Source organism: Drosophila willistoni, assembly GCF_018902025.1.
Source record: "Drosophila willistoni isolate 14030-0811.24 chromosome 2R unlocalized genomic scaffold, UCI_dwil_1.1 Seg200, whole genome shotgun sequence".
In the NCBI taxonomy this organism is placed as follows: Eukaryota; Metazoa; Arthropoda; class Insecta; order Diptera; family Drosophilidae; genus Drosophila; species Drosophila willistoni.
In genome coordinates this window covers 5,721,229-5,748,306 of record NW_025814051.1, presented here as the reverse complement: position 1 = coordinate 5,748,306, position 27,078 = coordinate 5,721,229, and the positions used below count along the sequence as shown (strand labels likewise).

General features: G+C 30.8%; 4 protein-coding genes and 1 long non-coding RNA gene across 8 annotated transcripts; 4 read left to right on the top strand and 1 right to left on the bottom strand.

The window, feature by feature from the left end:
- Positions 1-1,718: 1,718 nt before the first annotated feature.
- LOC6643517 (hydroxysteroid dehydrogenase-like protein 1) lies at positions 1,719-4,566 on the top strand. Its single transcript, XM_002066303.4, has 3 exons — positions 1,719-2,248; positions 3,759-3,869; positions 3,926-4,566. Exons 1-3 carry the CDS (start codon positions 1,963-1,965, stop codon positions 4,462-4,464), a joined length of 936 nt encoding a protein of 311 aa, XP_002066339.1. The 5' UTR covers positions 1,719-1,962; the 3' UTR covers positions 4,465-4,566.
- A 226-nt stretch (positions 4,567-4,792) lies between these two features.
- LOC6643587 (inactive hydroxysteroid dehydrogenase-like protein 1) lies at positions 4,793-5,976 on the top strand. The gene is made up of 3 exons (XM_023176432.2): positions 4,793-5,112; positions 5,174-5,284; positions 5,349-5,976. Exons 1-3 carry the CDS (start codon positions 4,827-4,829, stop codon positions 5,882-5,884), a joined length of 933 nt encoding a protein of 310 aa, XP_023032200.1. The 5' UTR covers positions 4,793-4,826; the 3' UTR covers positions 5,885-5,976.
- A 62-nt stretch (positions 5,977-6,038) lies between these two features.
- On the top strand, positions 6,039-15,370 carry LOC6643586 (inactive hydroxysteroid dehydrogenase-like protein 1). Of its 2 annotated transcripts, none has more exons than XM_047010972.1 (6): positions 6,039-6,056; positions 8,725-8,941; positions 12,801-12,923; positions 13,002-13,112; positions 14,635-15,083; positions 15,148-15,370. In XM_047010972.1, the coding sequence occupies exons 2-6, from the start codon at positions 8,764-8,766 to the stop codon at positions 15,262-15,264; spliced, it is 978 nt and encodes a 325-aa protein (XP_046866928.1). In that variant the 5' UTR covers positions 6,039-6,056; positions 8,725-8,763; the 3' UTR covers positions 15,265-15,370. The 2 variants fall into 2 exon arrangements, with proteins under 2 accessions (XP_046866928.1, XP_002066337.2); XM_002066301.4 differs by lacking the exon at positions 6,039-6,056 and adding an exon at positions 7,241-7,369.
- Positions 15,371-17,223: 1,853 nt separating this feature from the next.
- On the bottom strand, positions 17,224-22,441 carry LOC26529030. 3 transcript variants are annotated; one of them, XR_001450563.3, is made up of 5 exons: positions 22,369-22,441; positions 21,682-21,812; positions 19,651-20,003; positions 17,768-17,858; positions 17,224-17,700 (listed from the first exon to the last, which is right to left on the bottom strand). It is a non-coding gene; the product is annotated as an uncharacterized LOC26529030 (long non-coding RNA). The 3 variants fall into 3 exon arrangements; XR_006954277.1 differs by having other exon boundaries at positions 22,365-22,379; XR_002724071.2 differs by lacking the exons at positions 21,682-21,812; positions 22,369-22,441 and adding an exon at positions 20,086-20,165.
- A 2,688-nt stretch (positions 22,442-25,129) lies between these two features.
- On the top strand, positions 25,130-27,067 carry LOC6643585. Its single transcript, XM_002066300.3, has one exon. It carries the CDS (start codon positions 25,146-25,148, stop codon positions 27,054-27,056), a length of 1,911 nt encoding a protein of 636 aa, XP_002066336.1. The 5' UTR covers positions 25,130-25,145; the 3' UTR covers positions 27,057-27,067.
- Positions 27,068-27,078: the final 11 nt, after the last annotated feature.

Here is a 27,078-nt window from a genome sequence, read left to right as displayed (position 1 = left end):
CAGCAAAGAGCTGGCAACGCCCTCGCCTTGCAATGCCTCCCCTCTTCTCGTCTCGCCAGAAAACTATGAATTTATTTGACACTTTGAATAAATGCGGTTTTTATGTGCGGCCAAAGAAGGCCAAAAACTAGGAAAAATGGCAGCAAATATATTTTTCACAAAATCAACCAACAGAATTGGCGGGCGGGATTGAGTACCATACGAGATGGGGACATAAAGTTTTACTCAAATCGAGGAACTGTTCTTGTTTTTCTTGTATTTTATCAGTATAATGATAATGCAAAAGCAGCAAATAAACTTATCTAAAAATCTGAAAATAAACCATCCTTAAATCTCAAAGAAGAATAAAGAGTAAAATCTCATATAGCCTAAATATTTTTTAATCAATATTTACTCAAAATAGCTTATTCGACGGATAATTATCTATATATTTTTATGCGATAAATTAGGCCGTCAATACAAATTAGAAATGTAAAATGTCATCCAAGTTGATTGTATAAAAATATTAGATTTCAAGGTCTTTTAGCTATGGTTGTGGAAGTTTCAATTTTACATCGAAGGATAGGACTATCTTTCCTCTATCCTCTAAAAAAATAATGATAAGATTAGCTGATGCGAAAAAAACTGAAAGAAGATTTGGTACCAGCACATTTAAACTAGCAAACTGCAATAGAAAAACTTTACACAACCACGAATAAGTGCTAATTTGACTTAAATAAATTAATCCATCAACAAAATCCATTTCTTAAATAATAGTGTAGTTAAGAGTTTTCATTGTCTACATACATTTTAGAATTTATTAGATAAATAAGTGCCATTAGCATTAAGAAAATATTTCATTTAGAACTCATATAAAAATGTTGTTCAAATAAATGTTGTTTTTTTTTAGCGTTTAATAAATTTGTTAAATTTTATGTTAACTTAGACTTTAACAACAAGTTTCAGATATTTCTTTTGAGTTTAGTACTTAATTTCAACACCGGGGAATGGCTCGAATGGTCTTGATGTTAATTTTAAAAAATATTTGACTCAACTGATTTATTCCAACAATGCTTATTTGGGAGATTATTTAAAATATTTACAAGTTTTCATTCTCACCTCGCATATATATTTATATATGTATATGCTTTCCCGAGTCTTGTGTTTGCCTTTGCTGAAAAATTTCCGTTTCCTGATTTTCTTAGTTCCTGTCAGTTTAGCCAGCGAGGGGTGTGTGTGCGTGTGTATGTGCAAACGTGTGTGTGTGTTGTACTTAGCGTTTTGTAAAATCCTAAAATGGGTTTTCTGGGTTCCATCTAATTTATGAATCCTGTCTTTCTAAGCATGTAAGCATGCTGTGTGTGGCTGTAATTTTGATATGTGCCCATGTGTGGGGAGTGCATTTCTTTTTCTCTTTTGGCTGGCAAAATGACAAAAGGCAAAAAGGCCATGATGTCATTGAGCCGCTAAAGAGGAATGAATTGTCGCATCGAGTAGAATGTTGTTGATGTTACTTATGATTAAAATTTAAGAATTTTTAGTGCAGATTATAGTGATAACTGTAGCCGATTTTTCGTTTCACTTTAGGCTTGTTATTAAGTCAAATCATTCCTTGCCGACTTGAGCAATTGACCTTGCCACTATTCATATAGATAACTAGCACAATGTACCGATCAAACCACCCAAGTTCTGTCTATAATTTACACATTTTTATTCCAAGCACTGACAATAAACAAACCATTTCGAAAATTCCATAATAGAATATCCAAAATTAGTTGTCGCACTTCTCAATACGAATATAATTGTCATTTAATTCATTTCGGTCGGTCTTCGGCGTCATGTCGAACACCTTTTAATTGAATTTGTGTAATTTATGCCGTGATACGTGACAAGCAAAAGTAGAAAAGTTCGATTAACTAGACCCCAAAGTACCATCATATCACACAGTTCGTTGCCGGCAGTCAAAGAAAGCACAACTAAAAAATGGTTTGCTGCGTATCAGGGTTTCTTACACTCATTGGGCTCTATGCCCTCGGTTGTTATCTCTACGAGCAGTTAAGAACACCATTTCGATTGCTTAAAGTACGTTGGATTGATGATTCCCACAAACGACAAAGTCTAAAAGAGCGTTTTGGTTCATGGGCTGCCATAACTGGGAGTAGTGATGGCATAGGCAAGGAATACGCCAAGGAACTGGCCAGACAGGGCATCAATGTGGTTCTAATCGCCAGAAATGAAGAGAAACTGCAAAAGGTGGCTAAAGAAATTGGTGAGTCCAATTGAACAAGACATTTAACAAAAATAAAAGTAAAGTCAACCATGAAGAGGCAAGTAAACTAATTTTTATCATCTAAGAGTGCAAGGGCTGACGACTATTGGGTGCCACATATGGGTCAATATGACCTGCATTGCTAAGAAATACTTTACACCTTGGTAAACTGCTTACAATCCTGTGTGGTCTATAATGTTTTATATTATCCGCTTTGTAAAATTAACATTGAACTGGCAAAATTTACGGGGAATTAAATGACTTATAAATCTATGGGACTTAAATATGCTTTGCTAAAAAAAAACTTTGAGTAAATTCAAAATAAATAAAAATACCTTTGAGAAGTCCCTCTTGCAGTACTAGATTGTTGGCAGTAAATAAAAAATTAGTATTAGTATTATTATAGTATTATGCAGGACTGGATAGTTTTATCAGAAAAAGAATCAAATTACAAAAAGGTTTAAAATAAGTTTTCTTAGACATGGTCATCATGATTTGCATTTTTGTTATTACATTAAATCATAATTATTAGCTTTTATTATATAACATAATTGAAAATAATAATGGTTATTTGGAAATTTTTTAAATATTACATACAAGGACTGTGATTATTATAAAATGACTATAATCATTTAGAAATATTCATTATAAAAATCCCCTTAATATTTATAAAATGATCATTATAAATAAAAAATAGTTCAATTCAGTTTCAGTTATCGATAAAAATTTGTAAAAATTATACTCGGCGTATTGAATACTTTTTACTTAAATTTAGATTACTCTTAGCTTACGCTAAATATATAGTTTTATCAGGCAAAGAATCAAAATACAAAAAAAAATTAAAATATGTATATATAAGACGTTGTCATCATGATTTGCAAATTCATTATTATTACTTGGATTTTAAAATAGTCATTTAATCATAATCATTAGATTTGCTTAGATAACATAACTAAACATAAAAATTGATATATGGAAATTTTTAAATAATACTTACAAGGACTGTGATTAATATAAAATGATTGTACTTATTTTGAAAAATTCATTAAAAAAAACGTTTAACAATCATAAAATAAAAAAAATCTAATGTTAATATTAATTTTTAGTTAAATCTAGAAGAGCTTATGCTAAATATATAGAAAAAGAATCAAAATCGCAAATAAGATGTAGTTGTTTTAATAAAAAGATATTAGACATTGTCATCATGATTTGCAAATTTATTAGTAAAATAGTCATTTAATCATAATTTTTAGGCTTTAATATATAATCGGTGTATTGAAAAATTTAATTTTTATATTCATTAATTTTCAGTTAAATCTAGATTATTCTTAGCTTACGCTAAATATATAATTTTTTATCAGGAAAAGAATCAAAATACAAAAAGGTTAGAAATATATTTATATTAGACATTGTCATCATGATTTGAAACTTTTTTATTATTATTATTTTGCTTAATCATTTAATCATTATCATTAAGTTTGAACTTTTTTAAAATATTTTTCTATTTCAGAAAATGAATCTAAGGTGGAAACAAAGATTATAATAGCGGATTTCGCCAAAGGTATCGAAATATATGATCAATTGGAAATGGAGTTAGATCAACTGCCAATTAGCATTTTCGGTAAGTAAATTTGGATCCGAAAATGTCCTGAACTTAGCATTTGATTTTCATTATAGTCAACAATGTGGGCATGGGCCTACCGGGTCCGGTTTTCAAGTGGAATCGTGAGGATACCTCAGTTATTCTGAATACCAATGTTGTAGCTGTTTCCGAACTTTCTCGGTACTTTTTCCATCGCATGAAGGTGGCCAAAATCAAGGGAGCCATTGTGAATGTTAGCTCTGGAGTTGAAAAGCAACCAGCACCATTTGCTTCCTTCTATGGTGCATCTAAGGCATATACCCGTAGTTTTACAGTTGCTTTGCAGTTCGAAGCTGCTAAATTTGGAATTCTCGTTCAATTGCTTTCTCCGAACTTTGTGGTAACCAAAATCAACAGCTACTCCAAGCGCATTATGAGCGGTGGACTCTTTATACCCTCGGCAGAGGAATACGCTCGAAGTGCAGTCAATCAATTGCGGGATGGAGTTGATGAAACACCTGGTTACATTTGGCATCATGTACAGAATGCCGTAAGCGAAATGTTCACCTGGCGTGTACGTGTTGTGGCTGCTGTGAAGCTTTTTGCTAATATAGTAGATGCCAAAGACAAATAGATTGCCTACTTTCAGGCGCTTGTTATTTCTAACTGAACTGTACTTAATTTGTAAAGAAAATAAGAGAGCAAAATCTAATTAAAAATACGGATTGCCCGTTTATATTGTGTTCGTTTTAATCTTATATATTGTAAGTGATAAATCAATTTATAATGTCTCTAATTCGAACTAAGATTTACAAGTGTACTCAAATTGTTTACGGATTACCTTGATCATATATCGACGAATCTTCCCATTCTCGAACTAATCGGAACTAAATGTTTTTCATGCTTTGTTTATACACAGCTAAAGCGTAAATGATTTCTAGAAAACAGTCCGATTATGAAAGTCAAAGGCAACAGAGCACTTTAAAGCAAAATAAAATGCTCGACGCCTTATCAAGGCTGCTCTCGATCATTGGGCTTTACGCACTTGGTTGTTATCTCTACGAACAGCTGAGAGCGCCATACCGACTACTCAAAATTCGTTGGTTGTCCGATCCCCAGAAAAGACTCAGTCTCAAAGAGCGTTTTGGCTCATGGGCTGCCATAACCGGGAGTAGTGATGGCATTGGCAAGGAGTATGCCAAGGAACTGGCCAGACAAGGCATCAATGTGGTTCTGATAGCTCGGAATGAGGAGAAACTACAAAAGGTGGCAAACGAAATCGGTGAGAAAAGCAAGCAAGCGTTTATTTCTTTAACTATAGCAAAATATAATTGTTTTTACAGAAAATGAATTTAAGGTGGAAACTAAAATTATTATAACTGATTTTGCCAAAGGTTCAGAGGTGTATGAGAAATTGGAAAACGAATTGGACCAATTGCCTATTGGCATATTTGGTAAGTATTCAAAAACCAAACCAAAAATACACTTAACAAAGATGAAATTTCTTTGCATTGACAGTCAACAATGTTGGCATGGGCTTGCCTGGTTTGGTTTGCGAATGGACTCGTCAGGATACTTTGGAAATTCTAAACACCAATGTGGTAGCTGTATCCGAACTTTCACGCTACTTTTTCCATCGCATGAAGGTGGCCAAAATCAAGGGAGCCATTGTGAATGTTAGCTCTGGAACGGAACATCAACCAATACCGAATATTGCTTTCTATGCTGCCACTAAAGCATATACCAGAAGCTTTACATTGGCCCTTCAATTAGAGGCAGCTCTTTATGGAATTCAGGTTCAATTGTTGTCGCCCAATTTTGTGGTAACCAAAATCAACAGCTACTCCAAGCGCATTATGAGAGGTGGACTATTGATACCCTCCGCGCAGGAATATGCCCGCAGTGCAGTCAATCAATTAAAGGATGGAGTTGATTATACACCTGGTTACATTTGGCATCATGTGCAGAATGCTGCAAGTGCCTTGATACCCTGGCGTTTGAGAAGTAGAGTAGCTTTAAAAATTTTTGCTGATCGAAATACTAAAACCAAATAGTTTGCCCACTTTTAGGCGGTTCGAGACTTTGCTAAGCGAAAACTTTTCGCCTTAAAAATCCAAAAAGCTTTCAAAAACTTTACAAAGAATAAAGTTTACTTACTGAATATTTTGGTTAGTCTGCAAATCAATATTGTGCTAGAAAGTCTTTCCAACAGCTGGAAGAAAACAAGTACGGAAAAATAACAAAAAAATAAAAATCATTCTATCTTCGTAGGACTAAATTTATAACTTGTTGTGTTTCCATTTTTTGCCCATATTAATTTTAGCCTTTGATAAGAAAGACTTTTTCTTGAATGAACTTTACATTTCTCTTTCCCAAAATTTAACTTGATTTGTATCGAAGTTTCAATTCGTTTCGTAAAAGAGAAGATAGAAGTTCGTATAGAAGTTTTTTAAAGTTAAAAATAAATCTTATTCTAAAAATGTGCGCTCTATTTCAAATATTTTAAGGGAATAGGCATTTGTCACTTGGAAAATGTTTTTCTAATTTCCCGACATAAACAGCTTTAGATAGTCGATATCTTTTGTATTTCTGTGAAACAGAGTAAAAAAATATATCACTAAAACAAATCAGCAATTAACATGTGAAAATCGGTTGGCATTTTCGACAATCTATACAATTGACATTGTACATTATTGGATATTTAGTCAAATGTTTATATTTTTCGAACAAATTAACTGTATTATTTGCTCTGAAGTGTCTATATGGTTGCCGAAATGACAGCTTAAAACAAATACAACTAAAATAAATGAAAAAATACATTCAAATCCAAGGGTATTTAAAAAAATCCAAATGTGTACAAACATTACTAAAAATTCAATTAAATTAAAATCTTTTGCTGCCGGAAAGTGCTAATCACTTAAATAAAGTTATTAAATAGTGACTTGAAGTCCATAATACATTATTTTCGAAACAAATAAACAATTAATGGTTGTGAATTCTACATTTTCACAACCAAAAAAATTAAAAAAAAAAAAAAACTAATATAAAAAAGACTATGTTGAATAAAACAAATAAATTAATTTATCCTGAAACAACATACTAGGATATGAACTTTCTACTAATGCTTTCCAAAGTTCAGTTTCAAATTTTTCTTTTAAAAGTAGTGCAAAGAATTTTTTCCCTTTAATAAACAAAAAATGGTTTCAACTTTCATTTTTCTATGTTACCTTTAATTCTTTTTTTTTTTGTCCATTACTACCATTTCCTCCGACACGTTATAACAGTAATAGATCTTCAGTAAAAATTTACTTAATTCACTTTCGAAAGACAAATTGTCATAAATTTAAAATAATCTCAGAGCACTTTGTTTAGATTGACAAATTTAAATTTTGTAAAACAAAAAAAAGTGAAAAATATTCATTACCTTTTTTTTTGGCGTGTCAACACACAATTTCACGATTCATTTTCCCTTCGTTTCGACTTTGCTTGTACTTAGTTAATTGTTTTAAATTAGTTCTACGCCATAATTTACAAAACAAGTGAGTTAATTATGCACTTAACACACGGTACAAATACAGAAAGATACAAACCACAAAGGGAGAGTAACTTGGAAAGAGTAGCATCAGCCATCATGGGGTATTAAAAATGTCAAATAAATGTTGAGATTTTGTAATTTTCACACCCAACTACCAACTTTTTTCCTAAACCTCAAGTTTATGAAATAATGAACCGTCACAGAAAAAAAAACAGAAGAAAAATCGGTACTCAGTGTTTATTAGACGGAGGTGTCGACTTTGAAATACTCTTTAGAAACGTAATGGGATGAATGTCTTTGTGGCATATTTTAAGATAGATTTAAAATTATGGAACTTGGAAAAAGTCCTTGCATGTCTATTTGAAATCTGAAATGTTTAAAAGAGGAACTCTATTTAGGTAAAAAAGAATGATTAATATCCACATACAGTAGAATCCGGTTATAACGACGCTCAAGGGACCAACGATTTTCGACGTTATATCCGGAAGACGTACTAACCGAAGGCCCTTTCATATAACGTTGTATTGAGACCAACCAATTACTCATCGATCTTTAGCCGCTATAACCGGACGGACGCGGAGTCGTTGTAGCCGGATTCTACTGTAGTTTGCATATTTATTATTAACGTCCCCAGAGACAAATTAATAGAAGCAACTCAAAAGTTGAGCGGTAAATGCTGCAATCTTGAGTGCAACAAGGCAACAAATGGAGCCCTAGCTCTAGATCCCTAGATCTAACGATTGCTTTTGCTTTGATTAGTTCATAAGCTACTTTGATGATGGCATCTCTTGAATATACCCATTTGCCATATCCATTACAGGGTATAGAAAACCCAACACCAGCAACTTTTTTACAATTGTTGCTTGTTGCGCTTGTTGTAAAGAAACTCGAATGAAAGAAGGAGAAGAAAAATAAACGCAAAAAACGTTGTCCGAAATGGTGGCAGGCGGCTTTTGATGAAGCTCAGTTTCCCCCTTGAATGGTTCAGTCAGTGCGTGATCGACGCTCAAACTTGCAGCTTGTGCTGTCTCTGTAACCTCAACTGAAAATACAAATACAAAAAGAACCAGAGCGAGCGGGATAGTGTTAACGAAAATAAAGAGAGAGAAAGCTGTTACAATTAAAATATAAAAACAAAAAATCAAATGCAGAAAAAAAGTGCCACTTTGTTTAGTTTAGTGTTGTGTGTTTATGAATGTTTAACTGAGTGATAAGCCGACAATCTGTATATAAGTATTATGTGCCTTATCAAGCAAATATAAAACAACAAAATTATAATACTTATAATCCACATATCGATATATATATACATACATACATACTATATAAAGTGTCTAATTCGAATTCATAATCATGCAGCTAGCAAATTTGGAACTAAGCATTTGTAATCTTCTACGCATGGCGTTCATATGGCAATTGATTTCTTTGGCCATCTATACGATCGGTTCATTGGCAATTCTCACATATCTCTATGACAATTTCAAGTCCTTAATATGCATTATCAAGGCACTATTGGAACCATATTTTCAACCTAACCTGCCTCAAACTCTATTGGATAAATATGGCAAATGGGCAGGTAAGTGCAAATCAATAATCAAATTTTACAAAAAATTAACATAATTACCGCACACTTTCACATTAGTCGCAGTCATAACGAGCCTAAAACCGTGTGTTGTGTTTTTCAGTTAGTCTTTTACATATACGTTTTTGTTTTTGTAATATTTGCATATTATTTCGTTTTCCGTTTTGTGAACTTCAACGACCTGTAAACAGTGAGTTTTGTGAGTGTTTAAAGCACGTTTTTTCGAGTATCATTTGGAAATGTTTTAATATTGAAAAGAAGATACAGAAGCAAAGGCCAAAGCTTTTGTCAAAGCGTTTTGCAAAGTAAATAAATTTAACGCAATCAATTTAATATTATGTACAATTTAACATTTTTACATTTGAACCAGTAAACAAGACGTAAAAAAAGCATCTCACAAGTAAGAGAGGGCAAGGCTATAATAAAAAGCCAAACGTAAATTATTTTCGATACAAATAACGTAAATACATATCTCGATTTCTTTACATTTAAGAATATATTATTAGTCATTATGAAATTACTCAATGAATGATTTCATTAAAATTTATTGACATACATATCAAGTTTTTTATAGAAACAAAAACTGAGTTTTTGTTTGTTTTTCTGTTTAGGGAGTCTTTTCTTAGATCTATGTACCTACATGTGGTTAAAATGTTTCAAATATTATTAATATTGTTGGCTCTAGTTCCATTTCGGTTTTTTTTTATTCCCAATTAATTTTGGACTCTGTAGAAAATCATCTTCAGGGGATTTTAATAGTTAAAGTTTATCTGATTTATTAATCGCAAGGTTTTAGATAGTGCATAAAATATTTCGGACTGCGGATTCAGTGAAAACTTCACGATTGGAAATCGTCTCATTCTCTGCTTTACATATATCTCATACATTCTATTATACCCTCGCTGGTATTTGAAAATCTGAATACATATACATATGTAGATATAATTTATTGGAAGTATGCTTTTTATTAAGTGATACTACGCAGAAATATTCTTTTTTTAAAACCATTTAGCGAGAATAGGTCTGATGATCTTTTATCTATAAAGATTTGTAAAAATAAAAATTTACTTAATTTACTGTATCTTTGCTCAGAAAAAAGTTCAATTAGTTAGAACATTTTACACTTACACTTACGTATATACTTCACTACATTTTTTTTATGTGAGATCGACTAATTTTGTTTAAAAAACTTGTAATATATGAATGAATTTATCTGTTATAAGAACATAAAAACTCTTTAATATCCAAAGAAAATTCAATTAGTCAAATATTCAAAAAATTGTTAGTTGAAATACATCTTTAATTTCTAAGATTTGTTTGAGAACTTGATTTACTGAAGTTTAGTTTAGCATTTAAAAGAAAATTTTATAAAAATCAATGGGTTAATAATTATGACCCTAAATATAAAAAATAAAATTGATTTTTAACTTCAATTATTAAGCAATTTTCTATGTATATATGTATGTACATTTTTAGAAATTTTTTCATGACTGCATATTGTTATTAGTTTCTCTTTTTTTTTCAAAACAACAACAAGTAGTATTATTCCTAACATTACTTTGTATTTTTACACCTCATTAATTGGTTAATGACCAATAGTTCCTTTTGCTGCACAATTATTTTATAATGCAATTACAAACTTATGCTTGATAATTTTGTAATAAAAATGTTGTTGAAAGTTGCATTTCGTGAGCATTTTAAGAGAAACTTTAAAGAAATTCTAAAAAAAGAATAATATAAAAATATGATTTGAAAAGCAACTAGCTAAATGTCTTCTAAATTTTATCATAGCGATAAAAAGTCAACCAGACTTTGACTGATCGATATATTAATATTGCTTTATACCATCAAGACATCAAATTTATATGAAATTAAATAGGCTTTTTGTCTGACTCATTAGTATAGAAAATTTGACCTCTAAAATTTTAAACGAAAGTCATCATGATTACTTCATAAAGTATACTATCAATAAAGTACGAAACATTGAGCCAATGTCTAACATATTTTTATCAGACTGATAAGAGAAGCCTGCTTAACAATCAAAGACGCCAAAACAAACAAAACGCAACAAACATATTCTTAGCAACAGACGAATTAAAAATCTATATTTCGAATTGTTTACAAATGTCTAGGAAGTATTTGCTTATCATACAATGACTTTTTGAGAAAAGGGTATATTCATTTTGGTACGAATTTTGCAACACAGTGATTGAAAATAGCTTTAAAAATCAAAAATTAAAACAAATAGATCACTTCATAAGTATTGATAGGTTTGGGAAAATATATTTAGCACCATTCAAACCGACATAAGTATTGTTAGAGTATTCAAACCTTGTCATTTGCATAATTTCTAAGCTCGCCACTCTGGTTTATTGCTTTGCGTTAGTAGAGCAAATAAAAGTCATTCAACCCATAGAGGGGCAAAAACCGGCTTTCTGTTCTCTTTTCGTTTTCTATTTTTGTGTTTTTATGTTTGTCTCACTTTTGCTTTTTCTTGACCTTTAGAAATTATTACATAAATATTTGTTTCTGGTTTTCTTTTCTTAATTGAATAATCTACAAAGTTGTCATGCTTCAAATGATTGATTAAATCATTGAAATGAAAATATTTTGACTTTTGTTTTTTGGCAAATTTGCCACACATTCAATAATTATCGGTGAACACGCAAACAGTTGTTGACTCTTGCCAGTTATTTGGCCAAGTTTCCGCTGCACAAATATTTGGTAACAACCAACTGGCACTTGGTTGCTTGTGGCCTATTGCAACAGAAGCAACAACAACAACAAAAGCCACAGAAAAAACGTCAATGAAGCAGGTTTTTCACTACTTCTACGTAAGTACCAACCAGTGCTTCTTAATGGTCGTTTGGCTTTTAGGTGATTTAAACAGAGACTCGTAGAGAAGTAAATGCTTGGTTTGGTAATTAGCAAGGAAATGTTAATTTCGGTCTAAATAGCACCAGGAAGTTACCGCAAACATTTTCAACTAGGTCACTTATTACAAACAAAAAACTATAAAATAATGATTTCATTTAACATTTTGGGGTAGTAGTAAGATTCATATAGAATATATAGAATATAAAGTTTGTGCAGTTAGCAATATTTCCTAGTTTCAATAAATACACCTTAATAGCATCAAAATCCTAAAAACTGTGATTCTTAGTAAAAGTTTCTTATAATTCTTCGTAGAATTCGATTTTGGTATTCGCTTTGGGCTCTAGATTCCTATTGGGCCTCGTGTATACACATCAAATTTACATTATTAATATTGCATATGATGATTTTAGACCTCAGTAAGTGATTATGCGAAAGTTTCTTGGTATAACTAAAGCTTTTTAAATGAGAAGAAATGTGTAGTTTTAGAATCAAAATTGTTATAAGTTCTGTATTCATTTGCATACCTTAAAGATCTTTGACATTTTATTCACTTTATCAACCTAAAAAACTTTTCAATGTTCAATTCCAAAACGATTAAGAAATTAAATTGAATATGACTTCAAACCGAGAAATTGCCTAAAAGCTAGATGATCCTACAGGAATACATAGATCTAAATACATAGAGTAAGAAAAAAAAATTGTTATTTTATAAAATTCAAAACCCAATAGTCTAAAATGCTCTTTAAAAACACACATTATTAAGAATGTTATTTCATAATGTTGAATACAAAAGTTTTCTATTATTATACATTTTGATAAAATGTTCACCAAAATGTTAACAGAAAAGTCTAAAAATTCATATCATCATATGCCCATCATTTGACTTTTGCTTGAGTTGCTTTGGTGGCCACAACTTGTTGATCCATCCTGTTATTAAGTGTTTTACCCTTTCACTTTTTGTATTTTTCCTTTATAGTTGTCACCGGGGCTACCGATGGCATTGGCAAGGAATATGCCAGGGAGCTGGCACGTCAAGGCCTCAATCTGGTTCTGATTTCACGTACCAAGGAGAAGCTGATCCAAGTGACCAATGAGATAGGTAAAACTCTGATCTCTGATCTGTTATAATCACAATAAACATGCAAACAAAAAAAACATCTTTTAATTCCACATTTAGAGAGTGAGTATAAAGTGAAAACAAAATGGATAGCTGTCGACTTTACCAAGGGCAGAGAGGCGTACGAAGAAGTCGAAAGGGAATTGGCTGGCATCGAAGTGGGCATATTGGGTGAGTAAATACAACATTTTTTTCTATATGTAGTTGGATGGTTTGAGTGGAAGGCGTTGACTACAACTGCCAAATCGCTTACTCATTGTCAACAGTAGCCAAATGACCACATTTACCTAATGTTGTCAATGTCAGAAAGCCAACAACAATAATTGCTTGCAATTATAATGAAGATTTTATACATTTTTTTTTGGTCTATTGGCGAGACGAAGAGTTTGTTGTCTCTGATGGTCTCTGGTTTTGGTCTTTGCCGTTTTTCAAGTACAAAATATGTTTCATTTTTATTTCGTTTTGGGAGTTTTATTTGCCAAACTCATAAACGCTTTGACGCGCTTCAGCAATTTACATTTTAACCTTTGTGTGTTTTTACCTTGTTCGCCGGCTTCAAGGCATCGGCATCGGAGTCGTCATAGGCTATGGAATAATCATCAGCTGATAAGAGGTGACATTGATCTTGAAGCAATTAAACGAGTACATAACTATTTCATTTTGTTTGCTGATAGAGTGTATACTAAGAGACGAGGAAAACGTTTCCTAGTTATATTTTTATTTGCTAGCAATGCAAAATCGGATACAAAGTCACAACTTGCAAAACTATTTTTCCTTTAAAACAATTTAAAGCATTATGTGTTATCATCACACTTTAGCTAATAAACACTTACTGAGAAAATACTGTTTAGTATTTTAGTTCCAAGTAATCTATAATTTACATATTTAGTTAAATATTTATTTGTGTTATAAAGTATATAATTTTTCCATTTTTCGTAATTTCCTCCAACGTTAAAAACAAGTAAATACTATGTCTAAAATGCCATTAGGTGATATACTTAGTAGTCGTGTTTAGTAATTAGTAGTTTTGTTTAGTAATATTTTCTTCTTTTTTTTGTTATTTTTACTTTCATCATTAATAGAATAGGTATAGAGTATTTCTGCTTGCATTCTTTGTGCGCATTTTAAGGGAAAAACTAACTAAAAGATACCTAAAAGATTTCAAAAGATTTAAGCCTAGGGAAGAATATATATTAATCTTAAATCTTAATAAATTTTATTAATTCTAAAGCTGATAAATATAGATTTATTAACAAAAAGAAAATAATTTTATTATATGGGTTTTGGCTTTTACCTAGGAAGAATTATGTATCGATTTGACAAGTCTTGAACTAAATGTATAAGTCTTTTAAAACTAAAACATTCTGTTTAAAAAGTTAAAGAAAAAGACAATTTTTACCATTTTTTTTTTCTATACGTAAATTAATGATATTTATATGTATTAGGATGACACTTTTTATCCTAATAGTTTAATAAGTTTTAAGTTAAAAGATAAAGTAATTTATGGGCAAATATGGCAAACTTAAGTATTACCAATTTAGTATTAAGTTATTTATATGGAGAAAATTTATAAATTTAAATTAAAGTCCCAGAAATCTAAAGGGAACTAATTTTGAAGGCCATAGTGCAATATTTTTTGTTTAAAAATTATATTTATTTTTTATTTTCACGAATTTGAAACGTTTACTTTTAGTTAACAATGTTGGCATGATGTATGAGCATCCCGATCATTTGGAATTAGTGCCCGAAGATGTTCTATGGAATCTGATTGTAGTGAATATTGGAGCTGTCACCATGTTGACCCGCAAAATAGTTGGACAGATGAAATCAGCCCGCAGAGGAGCCATTGTAAACATTGGCTCTGGTTCGGAACTTACTCCCTTGCCCAACATGACTGTCTATGCGGCAACAAAGAAATATGTAACCTTCTTTACGAAGGCATTGGAAATGGAATTGGCCGAACATAATGTGACAGTACAATTGGTGATGCCAATGTTTGTGATAACCAAAATGAATGCCTACTCGAATACAGTGATGCAAGGTGGCTTCCTGATACCAAATGCCAAAAGCTATGCCAAATGGACGGTATTCACATTGGGTAAAACGAGTGAGACAAATGGTTTTTGGACGCATAGTTTGCAGGTGAGTGTAGAAGTGAGAAATACCTTTTATTTAACTTTATTGAATTTATCATCCTTACTTCTAGTATTTACTTATGAAATTGGTGCCGATGCGTCTGCGTATGCTGGTGGCTCACGAGATGTCCAAGCGTCTGCGGATTGAGGGTCTTCAAAAGAAACAAATTGAACAGAAAATGGCGTAGTTCGTAATAAATCTTTAGAGTGGGCCATAATATTTGGGGGTTACATATGTACAAAATTATTGGTTCTAAGTTTGTATAATAAAATAAATAGTGTAACAAAGAAAAAGAAAACGCTGCAAAAAATTTCGTTGCGCTGTTTAAAAAACCAGCTGTGAAAACAAAAAATCAATTTACCAACGGCATATTACATAATCTGCAAAAGAAACTGCAGTTTCTTGGAGTCTGGTAAAGTGAAGTAACATTTTTGGTGCAGCAACTTGGAGCCATGAAACCGGTTAGCCACAGCGCGCGAATTTAGTGACCCACAAATAATATGTACATACAATAAGCAGAAGATGAAGCAAAGTTCCTCCCTCCATTTTGGTTCGCTTCATTGCATTCACTTGGACAAAACGCCAACTATCCATTGAAGTTTCAATTCATTCAAATGAACTTCAATAAATATACTCATACATACTTACCAGCACCCTTGCCTTACCACTCCTCCTCTTTCCTCTCTTAAAGTTCACTCACTCTTTCATATCTTGAAGAACTGCCCACAATTATGAAAAATGACATTACAATGGAGGTTTTCCTTATATTGTTGGGCCCCATTCGTGACTCTACATATTTGCATTTTTTGTTGGTTGGATTGTTAGTAACTCGGTTAACTTTAATCGTAACTTTGACAATAGAATTTGTTTGACGGTCATTTGTTGATTATGCTAATTAGTTAGTAAAGCACTTGAAAAAGAAGTAAGAGACAATGCCAAGACAATTTTAACATAAGGTATCTTTCATTTTGGTCACATATTTCGATTTTTTTTTGACTTAAATTGAATGCATTACTTTTTAATTTCTATTTTTCAATGCTCTTTACCATTTCTTACAGAATTGATGTATCAATTATTTACTTTACTACCAAGGTAAAGCTATAAATTTCGATGTAAAATGCGAATATAACAGTAAGTGGTAAGTTTTAACGTTACTTGGTGATTTGAAACGAGGATCATCGAGCTTATTAGTTTCAGAAGAAAGGAATATATAATTACTAGATATAAATTAAACGTTTACCTGTAAGCCCTACAGGGATTACAAAAATTATTCTCAGAACTTAAGCAGAACCATTATAAAAATTTACAACACCAATATTACTAGATCTCAAAAAAAAAAATTTTGGATGGGGTCCATTCGAATAATGCGTAAACAAAATATTCCATTTATATTTTCGCAATAATTTTATCCATAATTAAGAAAGTTTACAAATTTATCAGGTATACGATTTATATTAAAAGACCTTATCTTACACCGTAGTATTAATTATAGAGATAGAGGTCCAGAAGGTTCGGAACCCTCGAAAAATAAATTATGATCTTTCAAAACTTGAAAGCAAAAATTTTCTTGTGACAATTATTTATGTTAATTTTGTTCTAAACAAAATGAAGTTTGGCAACAATCTTTGCCTAAAAAAAGTGTTGATAATCTCATTGAAATTTAACATTCATTGACAGAATTTTAGCTCTTAAATCATCTGGCCAGTTTTGTCGAAATTACGTTCAGAACATATTGTTGGAGGAGACGTCCTCGTTAACTTAGATTTTGTATATATTAAGATTTCTTGATATTATTTGTTTAAGATTTTTGGAACTTATACCACTGTACTTACACTAACATGTTCTAAACGATTAACTCATGAAACCGAAATATAACTTGACTTCTTTCTGGAAATCAAAGAGATTTCCTTATTTTCCTTGCTCTTGCTTTTCAGTTTTCTACCATCTGCAATTGGGCAGATCCAATTTAGTATCAAATTTATTACTAAATTTTCTGCAACAGCTTATAAATTTGTTAATCCATCTCGTTTAGGATCGGACCCTTGACAATTGATTTTAGGTTTCATTTGTTTCATTAATAGATTAAATTTCAAATTAAAATCATTTATTTATTGATTTTTGTAAAATAAAACAATTTTTTTTTTTTTTTGTTTTTTCTTTTTGGTTTGTTTGTTGTTTTATTCCTGCAGTTTGTTTGTTGCTTTTGTTGTTGTTAAGTTTAGTTGATACATTTCTATAAATTGTTGTTGTTATTTACGAAAAATAAAATGCAGTTATTACATTAAATCAATCTTAGATGTATGTATAACAAATGTCGAAAACAAAAATATGAAATTGAAGCAATGAGAAAATCAAAATCTCCAAAAATTATGGCGCGTGCTGTACATCATGGTCTATTTATGAGAGTTATGCAAAAATTTTTGTTGTATTCGAAAATTTCATTGCAAGTCCGACGAAATATTAAAATAAAACGTATGTATATATATATATATATACTTTAAGTGAAAAACAAAATTACAATTTATGATTAGAACAGATGACGGTCAGGAAGTTGCATCAATATGTATTTCGGGGGAAAAAAAAAACCCGAACCGAGCACCAAATGGAAAAGTGTGGCGAAATGCTAGAAAAACAAAATAGTTGAATGAGTAAAAATCAGATAGTTCGTTTCCATAATTTATGAAACATACCAAATGGACCATTTGAGTTGTTTTTCGCTTGATTTGCAATCGAGCCCCATCCAAGTGAGCCCCCATTTGGGGCAGCTGCCTTTGACGTCATCTGAACAAGAAAAAAAATAGAAAAAAGTTTGTTTAAAATTTTGAAAAAATTATTCGAAAATTATCTACAAATGTGTATTCATTAATTGCAAATATTGGCTGCGCTGGTTAAAAAAAAATGAAAAAAAAACTTTTTTTAAAAAATTATATTTTAAGATAAAAATTGTTATTCAATTTGCTTCAAGTATTAATGGAAATAAATTGAAATGTATTTTTGTTCTTTTTATTTTCATTAACAATAGACCACAATGAAAACATTTTGTTTATATAGCGGTCAAGCAATAATCTCTTCGTTTTTTTGTGTTCTATTTTTAAGCGAAAAGTATTTTGGCCCCCATTGAGGGATTAGAAAATAGACAAACAAATTTATTTGCCAGTTAAAAGTGAAAGAAAAATAAATAGGACAGGCACACAAAGATTTCTAGAACTGATTAAATATATATATTTTTTGCTTCATTCAGCCTTTTCGATATAAAAAAAGAATAGAGACCTTAACCCAGATACATATGAGCATGGATATTGTAAAGTTCAAATATTTTCATATTCGAAATAATGCGAATGGTTTCTATTAAAAATTTGTTGTGTTTTTCAATCTAAAGAAATAATAGTTGTGGTGTTTTTTAAGTCTTCTTTTTTATGGTTTAAATTTTGCATTTATTCATTAAAATTCTTAACCCGATTTTAGTATAAAATATAACTTCGATTTTTGTTTTTTATTGTCCTTATTTGTATAACAACTTAAATATCAATTTCTTAGACTACTGTCATATGTTGTAAATATCTATCAATATTATATTGACATTTTAGTGAATATCTAATATAAAATTGACTAAATATCAAAAATACCATTATAGTTTTTGTAAATTGAGATGTTATTCAACGAGTCTCAGAAAACATGCAAGATTTTTGCTCCTTTCGCTAAGCAAAAAAAAAAAAAAGTTATCATTTCTCATCTATTTGAAGGACTTTTCAGAATCAGTCAATGTTAATTAATAAAAACTATAACCTAAAAAAAAGATATTTAGAATATGTTTTAAAAATTATCAGTTTTATTTTGTTTAAATATCAAAAGAAATATTTGTAAAGAAAACTTTCTTCTAGTCCTTTTCCCATTTTCACTGTGTTCATAAAACTAATTCAAACCATTCTAATTTAAGTCAAGTCAAGGTTAATTTGAAATTTAAATAGAATATATTTCGCAAGTTCATCTGAACTAGTTTTGCACTCAAATAAAATTCTATTAAAAAATGAATTTTTTTATCGATTCGTTTTCCATCTCTGCATGACAAAAACCATTAATTCCAATCATTTCAGTTTGCAGCTCATAAATTAAAGCCATAAAAAAATTTCTTTTTGAACTTATTTTTTTATGCTTTTTGCAACATAAAACAAGAATATTTTGTATAAGGAAAACTTTGACAAATTTCCAAAAACGCAAAAACAACACAAAAATTCTATACACATTTCTGCGTGAAACGATTTCGAATCGGCTAGTAGAGGGAGGGGATGTTGGATGAATAAGAAGGCAGGGCAGAAGGGGAGGGCATTTGGTGGGCCATGTCGAAATGTTCTGAGTAAAAAATAGACAAAAATTTGAAGAACAAAAAATCGAAAATCTTAAAATTTGAAATTTTTTCAAATATTTTTGTAGCCACTAATTTAATTAATTAACTGACAGCCAGCCAAGGTCCAATTAAAAATAATTGCCGGCTATAATTTATAAATATAAAATATAAAATTCTATATAGTTATATCTATGTATGTATGTATATTGATATAGTTGTTGGACTCACCTGGCTTAGGGTACTAAATAGAAATCCATTAAATGCTAGCTGCTTAGCCTAATCAATTAATTTCATTTTTCTTCATTATTATTTGTTTTTGTATTGGAATTGAAATTCAACATGTAAGATAAATCTTTGAACTAAATTTTTTTTAAAACATTTTATATTATTATTATTATTTTTTTTTGCTTGTTATAATTTTTTGTATTTTATATTGTTGTTGATGTTATTAGAAGGCGGCTTCGTAGAAGGCATAGAGCAGGAAGAGCAAAAAGGCCAGGATAAGGAAGGTGGTGAACAAACTTCTGGCTTCATTCATTTTGAATTAGTTGTTGTTGCTGTTGTTGGTGTTTGCTGGATTGCTATCAATTAGACAATTGTAAAATTTTTGATAATAATTTGATTATGTACTATATAGATTTGGAAAATGAACGTATCACACACTTTTTTGCTCGGTTTCCTTCTGTAGGCGCCAACCGTTCGTAGCTAAAGTCACGCAATAACTGAACTCGATAAAAACCTATGTTTTCTTCTCCATCGAATCAAAAGAAGCAAAAAAATGGAAATCGGCCAGCAGCCAGCGAATGGAATTATGGCTATATATATGTATGCACATCTACAATCAGTTCTATATAAATATGTTCCTCATATACACATATATAAATATATTTTGTGGATATTCTTTTTGGTATTCGTGTCCAGTTGTTGTCTATATATTTTTTTTAGAACCGGTACACACTTTTCTGTAGCTCGTCAGCTACACATATATATATGTACATCTAGATACGTTTAAAATATAGTAATATATAAAAATATATATGCACCTATATGGATTCCATGAGATTTTCAATTCATATAAATACTGACTTCTCTTTTTCCCTACTAGACAAATTGCTTTTGGACCTTGTCCATATCCGAGAGATTTATTTATGCTTGTTGTTTTGAGGTTTTTGGTGTTTCTCATTTCTCCAGTTTGAAAATTGTTTATTTACTTTGGTTAACTCGGAATTTTCAAATATTCGAATATTACATATGGCCATTTAGACATTTTGCCGCACGTAGGCCATAGATCAAAAAAATTTTGAATTGAACATTCTTTTTGGCATACGCTTATACAATTTTTTTTTGATGTTTTGAAAAACGATTCTTAAAGAATTTTCAAAGGTTTTTATTTAATGAATATAAATCAAAAATTTATCTTGTTTATAGTATTTGAGAGATTGAATATAATAAATATAATTTATCGTGGTCAGTGGTTGTTGGTGAAATTTTAAATTGAAAAAAATGTTTGAAATAATATCTAATGAGTTATGAGTGAAAATTGTTTTAGCACGTTTTTTGTTATATATGCTGAAAACTGAACTGAATATTGAAAGCGGTTTATATCCCCATTATTTTTAAATTAACCAACTGATATGAAGATCTAACAATCAGTTCAAAAATAAAGTAAAGTATTTGTTGTGATACTGTATAAGCTTTTTAATTCTTATTTTCTGGTTTTTCTTTGGAAAAGTTGAACTATGATCTAAATGCAAAGAGTCTTTCAAATGTTTCAATCAACCTGTTGAACTTTGAGTTGACCTCTTTAAAATTTTCCATAATGTGGCTGACTTAGACCTTCGAAAAAATTGGATATGCTAGTGTTATTTGATTACAGTTGGGGATCTTATATTAACAAATCAAATAGACTTGCTTGAAGTCTAATTATTTATACTCCCTAGACAAAACGAAAATACTTTAAAAGTATAGTGAAAAAATGATTGAACTCAAGGAAAATTTTGAAAAAATTTCAACAACCTTTTAGATAATCCTAAGAGGGATAACTACATCTTTCGGTTTTAATTAAAAATAGGCAAACATAAGTACATAGTTCGTTATTGTGACTTTAGCTTCATTTATAGTCATTTAAAAATTAAAAAGTATTCTTTAACCATTTTGTAAGTATCTCAAGAAATAAGTTGTAGTGACTAAAGGTTAGTTAGCTAGGTAAGTGATATAATAGATTTGTTATCAGCTCACTAACTGTTTTAATATTCTTACCTCTTCCGCCGCGCCATGTTAGTAAGAAATCTACAATACTGCATAGATGATATACAGGGCGAATAACAAAATGGCCAAAATGCCGAAGGTGGTCATCAAATTCTTTGCTTCACTCATGGCGAATTAGTTTTCTAAAAGAACAAGTTCAAATCAAATGGAGGGATAATCAAAAAATTGTATATAAAGGTTAAGAATATATCATATATTTAAAATATTTTATTTTTCTTGTCTTTTTTTTTTGTCGGGGCGCGTGAGAAAATAAAAAAATGATGGCCATAAATTTTATTAGCACATATCATTTTGTTTTAAAATTATACAACATGATTATAAAAAGAAGAAACATAATGAAAAACCAGATGGAAAATGTTTCATATTTTCTCTTTCAGTCAGACATCATAATCTGCAGCTGTAGATTGTAGATTGAGTTTATATATATAATTAAGATATATATGCACACATATCTATAAGTAAATATAGATGGATATATGTGGAAAATAATTCCAGGTTTTATAGATTGGAACCGATCCAAATAATTTTAAATTCTTTCTGTCGTTTTTTGTTGTTACGTGTTTTTTTTTCTTTTTTTTTCTTTTTTTTGCACACAGACCACTCGAATGGAATCAATTTATGGAAAATGGTTTTTCAATTGATTGTAGAAAACTTTTTAATATACATTCTTTTACCTACTTTTATTTAGGGGGAAAGCGGGGTGAAAAAATTTGGTTTTTGCTGCGACACAAATAATTTTTGTGCTATTAACTGGTGAAAGCCTTTGGCTCAACTAAAATGTTGAATATTCTGTTCTCGGGTTGGCCAAAAATCTTTCAAGAGGAATCACACAAACACACATACACTTCCCATATCTATATATGTATATATATAAACACCATCACATCAACAGAGGCAAGAACTTGACAAGTGGCAAAAATATAGATACATGCATATATATAATATTCATCTATGGATAACACTATATATCTATATGCATATATAAAGATATAGATGGGCTGCTGTTAGCCAAGTTTTTTTGGAACTCTTGAAGAACCGCACAAAAAATCCATTGAAAATAAATAAAATAAAATAAAAGTTTTTCTACTCTGACAGTTTTCAAGCAGCCGGTGAACAGCAAAAGAATTCTATATAAACGTATATATATATATGTAAAGAACATAAATATGTATATATGCATGTAGGACAATCGTGTATAAACGAGATTGTACTTTAAAAAGATAATGGAACATGTTGCAGTCAGATTTATTGACAGTTTTCTTAATATTTTTGGAATCGAAACACTTTTTCCTAACCAAAATACATATTAATTTTGGTACCTACACATAAATATATCTTATATTGATTTATAGTATATAAAAAATGACAACGCCCTCATTTCAGTAAACAACTTTGCTCTTCATTCCAAAAAGTAAAAAGAAATTTTTCTTTAAGCTGACACTTGTCATTATCTAAAAATTTTTGGTCCATGCACTGCGTAAATGCCTGGCAAATGAACTCGAAAACAAAACAATGTACACATATATGTGTCTATGTATATATTTATGTATATAGAAGCAACTGAAACATAACAGCAAATGGAGGATGTGACATTTCAAACATCTGCCAAACCTAATGACCAGCATAATTATCTCTTCCAAAGAAAACAAAAAAAAATACGAAGAAACAAGGGGCCGGGCATAAATTTTTATAAAAGTGTTTTACCCAAGACTCTATCTATAATAAAATCTTTAAGTTCCCTCAAAATTTAAAAGTTAATTTAAAATTTTTAAGCAAACAAAATCTCATCGATTAGAATTTTAAATTTAATTTCTTTTTCCTTTATTTAAATTATTTTCAAATGAGCATTCTTTTTACAAGTTGTGCCTGGCAAAAAAAACTTATGCACCAAAAGATAGAGTATGAAATGTTCAAAATCTTTCAAAGTGTTGAGTGAAAATTCAAAAAAATTTGATGGAACGTAAAGAAACAGTTTGTTGATGAAATGTTTGTGCTTTCTATTGCAACGTGAACACCAGGCGTATGTGTAATAAAAATTACACATATGCAAAAAATAATAAAATTTCAAAATTGTTTCAAATCAAACAAGGCATTGCTTAAGTATGTTTGGTTTGCCATTTTTAGCTGAATTTTAATTGCAAATGCTTTACAATAGCTTAACGAAAATTGTGTCTAAACATTCAGATGTTTACAATTGGAACATTATTCTATTTCTTTGCGAGAAGAAAAATCAATAAAATGTTAAGTGCAAATAAAAAAAATAAATTAACATTAAAGACATAATTGTTTTATATTGCTCTAAGTAAACTTTAAGTGTTCAGGGATCTTTGTGTTGCATATTGTCATTATCTAAACATTTTTTTTAAATGTTTCCACAATTTCAGGAAAAGCATAAATACAAAATAGTGAAACATATTTTAAGTGATTTTATATATATTGCATTTTTTTTTACTTGAATCTATTGGATTATTAATAGTTAGGATAAAGAATTTATTAATGATATAACAAAAAGAAATGGGTTTTTTTTTACACATGGTAAATTAATTAAGGACAGCGACTCTAAATTACCCTAGTAAAGTATGTATATGTGAACCTTGCTCCAACAAAATCCATACTCTATTCTAGTGTTATTCTAAATATATTGCACAACAACATAAGTTGAAACAAATCAAATTTCTATACCATATAAAAAGGATCTATTTCAACGTTGCTTTCTACTGCATTACTGTAATAAGTTTACTTTATTAGCTTTCTATGTGTTACCAAAAATTATTTATGATCATCTAGTACCTCATTTTATCATTTTGGTATATTATTTCATCCCCTTATAATTTGAACACATCTCTGAAATACTTTGTGGTTTCCTGCTCATGAAGTCTCGTGCAATGAAATACTACTGGTCCTTCTATAAATGTATGTATATAAACTTTCAAAAATATTATAAATATGCGCATCATACCTTTAACAGAGATTTTGCCATATCCATGGTTTTTAAAGACTTTTAAAGATTCTGCGCGCAAATTAGACGTCCACCCCAACCAACTGGCACTAAATATATTGAATATATAGTACTCACACTAGGCACCTGAAGCAGTGCTAGCCACTGTTTGTTCCACACTCCTGTCAATGTAGTCCCGCAATTTAATAATTTAAATAAATTAAATCAAAATAAAAAATATTTGTATCAATAATTTCTATTTTCATTGAAAAAAACTCTTATCGCAAAATATTATACTAAATATATTGCGAAATTGCAAACTATATAAACAAGAAACAAAATGTTTAAGGTCAAGTCAATACTTCTCTCTCTCTCCCTCTCATTTTCTGTGTTTCTCTATCTCACTCCTCTCTCTCTAACCAACGATCTTATCAGCCTCAGTCTCGAGTGGGGTGGAGAAGATTTCGAAATATTTGCGCAGTTTTCACGCAACAAAACCAGGGCACACACGAAAACGATGCTCAGTGAACAAATTCTAATTTATTTATTTATATTAATACAATTAATTGTGGCACAAACCGATACGGAAAGCGATGCATTTACTTTACTTTATAAGAAAAATCTGCAAGATGTTATAAAAATTCGTAATGTTTCTATTGAACCGTGTGATAATTTTTATAGACATGCCTGTGGGAACTTTGAGACCAAAATTGCCAATAATAATAACAATAATAATGACGATGATGATGAAGATGATGGCGATACTGTACCACCGTTTCTATATAATAAACAAGATAGGATGGACTTCTTTCAAAGGCAAAGAATAAACTTTCAAACACTTCCAGGGCAGATGGTGTCCCAGTTGTACAAGGAATGTAGCCAAACAGAAAAGGATTACACGTTCATAGATCAAGTGCCAGGATTAAGGGAGCATAAGGAAGTTTTAGAGGCATGGCCATTTTTACGTCATCAATGGGAAAGAAGGCACTTAAATGGCAAACTTAATTGGATATCACTATCAAGCCAATTGGCAAGTCAGGGTCTGCCGACATTATTGAATATATATTTTGCTGAAAAAACTATATACATAACACCAATAGATAATATACCCTGCCCCACAACACAAGAGTTTCAGTTGAGCTTAGTCGAGGATTTGGAGAGTAGACATCATCATGTGGGTCAGGTAATAGGGAATGAAATGCGCATTCTCTGCCGCGGCATGAGGGGTGAATTGCCAATGATAAGGAGTCAATTGAGAACCTTTGAACAGAGTGACAAAGATAACAATGATCTCCATTTGGATGACAATATGATGGCATATTTTGAGAATTTCTTTAGCCATTTACGATTTACCCCGAGGGAGTTGCAGAGGGCCAAAAAGTTGCCATTGGATGCGACAAAAATCGCACAAGCCTGGCTGGTATTAAAGCAAACAGAACCCAGAATCGTCTTAAATTATATAATATGGCAGGTTAAACAGAAATTTAAAGAAATTCAAGAAAATTGCCATGATGTGACAACTGAATTTGAGAGACTTCTCTTTACCGAATACTGGCAATGGCATATTTTTGAGCCCTACATTAAGAGAGATGTGGCCCTGGCCTCATATCATTTGCATACAACCAAATTCTATCAGAAACGTCGTTCTCAACTTTCACGGCGTGACTGGTTGGGTTATCTCTGGCCAAAGTCAATGGAAAAACAGGAATTACAAGTGGCTAAAATTCTGCAAACTTATGCCCAATCATATTTGAATATTAGCCAAATCAAAATTCACTTTCAAGAGGTTAAATTTGTGGAGAACTCATTTTTCTACAATCTACTGCAACTTCGGCAGTCGAAACTACGATTCAGTTTCTATTCACCGTATCTCGATGAGGAGGATCCTCAAATGCCAGCCTATTTTTTGCGACATTTCATGCATTTCGTCATATTGTCCCTATATCGGCCTACATATCATTACTATGCCACACAAGGCTTGAGCTTGTGGCTACAATCTCGTCTACTCGAGGATACAGATGGTTATTATTCGGCCCTGGATTGTCTGGAGCAACAATCTCAACAACATTCAGATGACTTGTATCGTCAATTAAGTCCCAAAGAAGTTCAGAATATCTTCAATTTTTATCGTGGTTTTGTATACTCCCTGAGGGATTATCAATTTTGGTTGCAGGGCGAACGTTTTGCCTTTGCCGAGAATTTCATTCTACAATATTTCAATTTAAATACGGAGAAAATAATGTTCTATGCAGTGGTCCAACAATTCTGTGGACGTCAAGATGATAGATTTTCAACGCAATTGAATCGTGTTTATATGAATATACCAGAATTTCAATATGCATTCAATTGTGATTCAAAACAAACTATGAGTCCCAGTACAAAATGTATGATTAATCAATGTGAAATAAATGAAATTAAAAAAAAATGATTATACCAAAATTTTCATGTGT